At 48.6% G+C, this 6615-nt stretch overlaps 1 protein-coding gene across 2 annotated transcripts in view; it reads right to left on the bottom strand.

The window, feature by feature from the left end:
- Positions 1–164: 164 nt before the first annotated feature.
- Positions 165–6615, bottom strand: part of LOC307073496 (cohesin subunit SA-2) — a 15960-nt gene continuing 9509 nt past the window's right edge. For both annotated transcript variants that reach the window (XM_079733358.1, XM_079733359.1), the window contains 13 exons: positions 6491–6615; positions 6176–6252; positions 5942–6029; positions 5479–5559; positions 4996–5088; positions 4557–4731; positions 3078–3214; positions 2778–2879; positions 2337–2488; positions 2006–2134; positions 1385–1566; positions 1233–1299; positions 165–835 (listed from right to left, as the gene is read on the bottom strand). The exon at positions 6491–6615 is cut by the window's right edge and continues 82 nt beyond it. In XM_079733358.1, coding sequence (XP_079589484.1) covers positions 697–835; positions 1233–1299; positions 1385–1566; positions 2006–2134; positions 2337–2488; positions 2778–2879; positions 3078–3214; positions 4557–4731; positions 4996–5088; positions 5479–5559; positions 5942–6029; positions 6176–6252; positions 6491–6615 — 1547 coding nt within the window. In that variant the 3' untranslated portion in view covers positions 165–696. The remainder of the gene's footprint in view (positions 836–1232; positions 1300–1384; positions 1567–2005; positions 2135–2336; positions 2489–2777; positions 2880–3077; positions 3215–4556; positions 4732–4995; positions 5089–5478; positions 5560–5941; positions 6030–6175; positions 6253–6490) is intronic.

Genomic DNA, 6615 nt, shown 5'->3' with positions numbered 1-6615 from the left:
AAACGGTAGGGACATCGGGGATCGAACCCAGAACCTTTCAGCTGGGAGTTCTTTGCATATATGGATAAAAATTGAGGCACTTAAGAGTTGGTTAAAAAAATACACGCATGTAGAAAAACTGAATCAGGCTGTGAGTTTATTTACAACGCATAAATACTGTATTTTGTAATCCAAGCAGATGGAGAGAGACCATTTCCAAATCCCTCCATGGACCTTTATGAACCATCGGTAAAGAAGTGTTCAAATGATCTGTGTTCAATTACCCAAAAGTCAGGAGAAAACCTCCAAGATGAGGTTTTTAGAAGCTTATCCAACTATTTTCCTGCATTTTTCGTGGAACAAACAATAGGTATTCAAAGGCAGTTTCAAAAATATTGCAGCACACAATTCCAAAGTATATCCTTAAATGCATGTTGTGTAATTACACCAGCACCATTAAGCACATGATTTAATGAATAAAGGGAAAAGCTTTACAAAACAATTTGTGTAACAATGTGCAAAAATCCTCAGGTTGGTCAGGTAATAGAAAACAAAACATGTTGGTTTGTCTACATCACAAGCCCTCACCTTCTTTCCATTTGGGACAAGGTGCAATTCATTGATTTTGGAAAGGTTGGCATGACGATCAGATGCATGACCACGGCGGTCAGGAGGACATCCCATCCACCCCATCATGTGGGGCCTTCTACCTTTGGGTTACAGGTCCACCTCCACCAGTTCATCGCCCGTCTCTTTAACCATGACGTGGTGAAGTTCCTCCATGACTGTTGCCTCCGTCCTCAGAGTTTCCGTGACGACGGGCGATGGTCCCGCCTCACTCCCGTCCTCTTGAAGGCTGTGGAATCGGGTCGAAACTCGACTGACTTGCACATAGATAAAAGTCTGCACCGGTTCGCTTAAGAACACTATTAACGGGGTGATATTACGCCACCAGGTGACGAGTGTGATTAGCCTTTACAAGCCGTTTGAGATCTGACAATTCCTGTGTTTGAGTGACATCACAAGTGGGAGCATCCACCTAGATGTACGACGGATAGATAAGCACCATTTACTACAGTCCACATGGTAGGCTGGTAGGCGGATCTATCCAGCACACATCCAGGTGGAAACTCCCACTTGTGATGTCAGTAAAACACAGGAAAAGGCCCGTTTTCAAAAGGCTTGCAATGGCTCATCCCACTCACACCTGGTGGCCTTATATCACCCCTATAAGAGCCCTGACCGCCACTTACCTCGAGGAGACGCTGGCTCTGTTGCTCCTGCTGTCCACTGGGCTGACCTGGCCCTGCTGCTTATTCACTAAACAACAGAGAGGAGGGCGTGTGAAGCTGGCATTCAGGGAGAACATCAAGCACAATGCGTTCCAACGAGATGTTGAGGTTACCGTTAGGAGAGCGGCCCGGTGGGTGAGGCCTCCGGTCGGAGCTCACGTAGGAGGCTACGTCCTCGCCCTCGCCGGCGGCGGCCGTGGCCAGCAGGGAGGCCCGGTAGTAGACGAGGGGCTGCCAGCAGTCCTCTCGGGAGTGGACCACGTGGTCGGCCGTCTGCCGCTGGAGGAAGCAGAAGCTGGGGGGGCGGGCGTGGAGACCGGGCCCAGGAGCAGATGTGGAGTTAGGAGTTGTTGGGAGCATTGCTGATGTAAAAGATTAGATCGGTAGATTTTAACACATTTTGAAAGCTTTTAAATTCAGATTATCTTCTCGAGGAGTCTCACCCACATTGCCCGTCTGTGACTAAGAAACTAACTTAGTACTTACATACAGAGGACCAGAATATGTCAGAAGATTAAAAGGTTAAAAGATCGCACTTTTTTCCAATACAATTAATTGTCATGTCTACATCGTTTGACCCACGGGATTGCAGGCATAATGGGGGAAAAAAACTACTTTTAAATAGCTACTTTTTGGTATGAAAAATAATGAAAATGCTGAAGGAAAGGCCCTGATCTCTATTCCAGCCCGGTATCCTAAGAGAAGACATCAAACAACTAACCAGACTGACTCACAGGGTTTTCTTGTCTGGCTTGAGGAGTTTGCTGGAGAACTCGCTGAGGATGGTGAGGTAGGTAAGGTAGGGGGGGCAGGCCGCGTCGGGGGACTGGACGAACCCGCCGAACACAAACTCGATGCCGCTCCTGCCAGCGCATTGGAAAGAAAATAAAAAAAAAGGCTTCAGGCCAGATCTACGAATGAATAACATAGATTGATTTATCGTTTATTTGATAGGGACACAAGCCTCCTAGTGTTTATAGCCGATGCTAATTTGCAACGCGCATCCCTGGAAGGGCTTTGGTTAAAAAATACCCATTTGTGCGTCGACCAGCCGCAGCCCCCCACCTGTGGATCATGGTGACGGACTCGCGGAACTTGGCGGGGTCCCCGAAGGTGAGGGCGAAGCGGCGAGCCAGCTCCTTGATGCTGGTGAAGGTCTGGACCCCGGGGGGCCCCCCACTGCCACACCGCTGCTCCTGCTTCAGACGCACGTACAGCTGGGGGGGGGTGGGGGTGCACAGAACAGCCGGTGACCTGAGGACCTAGGGTCTAGGTGGAGTCAGTCCCACTCCCGAGGGAGGGGGTGTATGTGATGTGCAATGCCAATCTGGTGGATGTATGTCTATGTTTAATGGGATGACTGCTGTCTATTCTATTCCTATGTGTTTCATCAGTGAGACCAAAGACAATTTTCATGCAGGAAATGACATTCAAGCGTATTCTATTCTATTCTATCCTTTCTCTAGGATGGATGAAGGTTGGGGATTAACGGTAAACACACCGTACCTCCTGCAGACAGAGCAACAGCGTGCGAGCGCTCCCGATCTTATCCGTCTGCCTGGTCCGGTACAGAGTCTCCTTGATGATGTCCCCGAAGTCATTGTAATACTGCACGGGGGGGGGGGGACATGTTAGTGGTTAGGGTAGGGTCTAACCTCCGATCCATCAGTCCCACTCTGAAACATGACGGACCGTTATGACTGGACCGAACCCGGGCTGGCAACCCCTCCCCCCCACCGAATCCGAAAGGGGGCGGGGTTACAGCTCGTCACCGATTTGGTGACAGTGACGTTCGACGGGGGTTACCTTGGTGTAGTGGGTGAAGACGACAGAGGCATTGCTCATCTCCAGCACGCCGTGCACCAGGAGCTTGCAGTAGGCAGCCAGCAGGCTGCGCCGCTTCTGGTGATCCTCCTGCCTCTCCCCCTCCGAGGCGAGGCAGACTGCACGGGCACAAGAGAGGAACAAGTGGTTGCAGCGATGGAGTTTTTAGGAACAAAGAGGTCCACGTGACACGAGGAGATATAGCACACTAGTGTGAGTGAGAACAAAGCAAAGTGCTACGGAGTGCTAGAGGTGGGTTTTTTTGGGCCAGGCTTGGGACAATGGCTTGAGCAGGTGGATATCAAAGATTAGAGAGTTATGGTTGTGACACCATGTGGCTTCAATCTTCAGGGCCGGACTAATAAAAATACAAAACAGTCTTGGGGGGGGACTTCATGGAATTTTCCCACGGAAAAACACGTTGGCCTGCCCTACTGGTGACCCCGATCCTGCAAGGATTATAACGCCTAACTGTAGCGGAGCAGAAGCCAATAAAACCATCACTTTTTGCCATACGTTCACAAAGCAATAATGCTGGATTGCATTTGTTTGAACATTTAGGACGGAGGCCTACTGTGTCCGGATGGATAGCGACCTCGTCTGTATGTGGTTTGTGATAATCCTGAGAGAGCACAGGATGTCGTAAAGATAATGCAATATTTAAAGTTATAGTTGCAATAAAACTCGGGGGGAAAAAAGAATCGTTCTAGTATGGTCTAGCTGTAGTTTTATGTTTTCCTGTAGCGCTGAGGAAGAGAACATTGTGTGATGTTTTAACCTATTCCAACCGATCAGTTTAATGCTTAACAGGATAGAGGGCCAAACAAATGGTCCAGCTTACGCCACTTTGCATAACAAAAGCACGGTATTACTTCAAACAAATAATTAGTTCCCTTTTCAGTCAAACGAGACAAAGTCTTTCCAGCTCGTTCGGGGTTAATTGCTGGGTCATGTTCAAAATCAGAGCTCCTTCAGTCATCTGGTGGTTCTGGGGAAAGTCATTAGGCAGATGTAGTGCATTTAATGACTGCATGTATTTAATAGGAAACACACACACCCACACACACACAAACACTCTGGTGGACTGAGACTGCCACCTGCTGGAAACAAGCCATACATCCTCCATCAGTTGGGTTGTCAAAGGGAATAGCTGTGATACACGACTGTCTTATAATTGATAGGAAGCTGGCAGCTGCAATATGAATATGAAATAATTTCTAATTAAAGAAATGCTGAATCATCAATCAATCATCAAAGCATCACTGTTCAAAAAACGTGCTCACGTGCACGTAAACAGGGCCCCGTTCATTGGGAGGAAGAGGTTTTTCTTTCGTCCGTCACATCAGAGACAGTTCATCCCATCTCTGAGCGAATTCCATCACACTATCCAACAACTCAAATGCAGTTAACGTTGTCCAGATGTGGATGAAGACGAAAAAGTACTCTGAAGAGACTTCTCACCTCTGCTGTGTGCATCGCTGTCTGGCCCCACAAACACCTGCTCCAGGAGGAAGGCCGGCAGCGCCCTCTGCAGTCTGGGACCGTGGGTGTAGAGCAGCGGGCCACACGACGCGGGCTCCCACACGCTCAGCTGGTAGGAGTGAGCCGCCAGGACGTCACACACACCCAGGAAGGCCTGCACGTGTTTGTGAATGTGTGTGTGTGTGTGGGTATGGAGGTTTGTGCGAGCGAGCGAGCGAGCGAGCGTGCGTATGTGTGTGAAAAGGTGTGTGTGTGCATGTGTAAAAATAGGGAAGGGGATGAAGAGCGAAGGACTTTTCATAAAAAAACGTATTACATTATTATTATATTATTGCTGTACAGCAGGTTGATCGAAAGCGATTCACCTCAATTTCAGACACACTTTGACACAATCCTGCCCCCACTCAGCCTGTCATACCTGCTCCTTAACAGCGGCGTCAGCCTGGGAGAGACATCGGTAGCTGGCCTCACAGAAGGCACTCAGCTGCTGCCTCTGAGCCACCGCCTTGTCCTGAGGGGACACGACGCCCCATCGGAGGGTTCAGAGAGACCGGTTCAACGGGGTGGTGTTTAGGGAAGCACCAGGACTAATAGAGCAGCAGATCAGCACTGACTGAATATAAGCACAATTAACTATTCCTGAAAAACATAGCTCTGTGTGCATCTCGGACGGTCACGAAGGATAACGGGTGTTTGCATTGCCAACGAGTTGTGATTTTGTTTGCGCATCATCATCGTCATCATCATCATCATCATCATCATCATCATCATTATCGTCATCCTCGTCCTTATTATCCTCATCATTGTGGTTCACTTTACAGAAGTGTTGATTCTGTTCCGCTGGTGCATGTGCCACCATTCCCCTTGCAGGGGCAGGTGTGAGTGTTGGACCACCACTCACTCTGGAGGTGAGCGTTTTCCCACTGGTGTGGAGGTTCCACAGCACGGCGTGGAACAGGCACCGCAGAACCTCCAGGATTACCTTCAGACAGAAGTACAAGCAAAGCAGGATTAGGCCTCACACTTACAGAACAGGTATTCTTGTAAGATAAACCAAATAGTCACAAATTGTACCAAAGGCATCTTTCATTCATTCATTCCCAGACATACAGACACACACACACAGACACACACACACATACACACCAAATTCAACATTTGTAGCAGAATTGTAATTCTTTGCCTAATGCTGCCATCTGTTGGCAGTATTTAATAACATATCTGCTTTCTTCCTGCTTTGCGTTCTACAAAAAACACCTGTTTTAACAGCCATGAATCATGTAAAGCAAAGAGTATTGGACTCTTAATGATTGCGTCGTGTTGACCGTGTGGATGGTCTATATTTGTAGAGGGTGGTTCTGTACCTCAGATGGAACTCCACCCTGCAGGCACCCCACGGACAGCAGAGGAGACAGCAGCTCAAACAGGTCCCACTGCGACAGGTCGTGGCAACTAATCACACACACACACCCAAACACACACACACAAAAACACACACAAATACACGTGCAACATATGAGTTAATAATCTTGGTCACCGAAAAAACATGGTTGAAGAGGTTCCAGGCAGTTCAACAGGGAATAAGAGCCTTGTCTTACTTGTAAAACGCTCTCAGCTTCCTCAGCGTGGACAACATTTCTCCGGTTTGGTCGTTGTCGGCGCAGAAGGTGTCTTCCTACGAAAACAGTTGTGCAAGCGAAGTCGGATGAGTAGTAGTGTGGTGGCGAGGTTTCTGAATTCTTGATATTATTGTATTTCATTTGTTTTAAGGTTGGGTGAACACTTGAAAGTGTTTGAATGCTGATTTACAAAGTGAAACATTAAGACTTTACATTGGCTTGGTTCCTGTCATAACTGTATCTAACGTACACACCCACACACACACACACACACACACACACACACACACACACCTTAAGGCTGACCCCCAGCTGTGAGACCAGTCTGTCCTTCCAGCGTTGGACCAGGGCGTCCCGGGCCGGGTGGGCGGCGGGGTGCCAGGCCGTGTCCTCCCCACACAGGCGCAGGTAGGCCCGGG

Source organism: Pollachius pollachius (assembly GCF_949987615.1).
Source record: "Pollachius pollachius genome assembly, chromosome: 3".
Lineage (NCBI taxonomy): Eukaryota > Metazoa > Chordata > Actinopteri > Gadiformes > Gadidae > Pollachius > Pollachius pollachius.
This window is presented reverse-complemented; position numbering and strand designations above follow the sequence as displayed.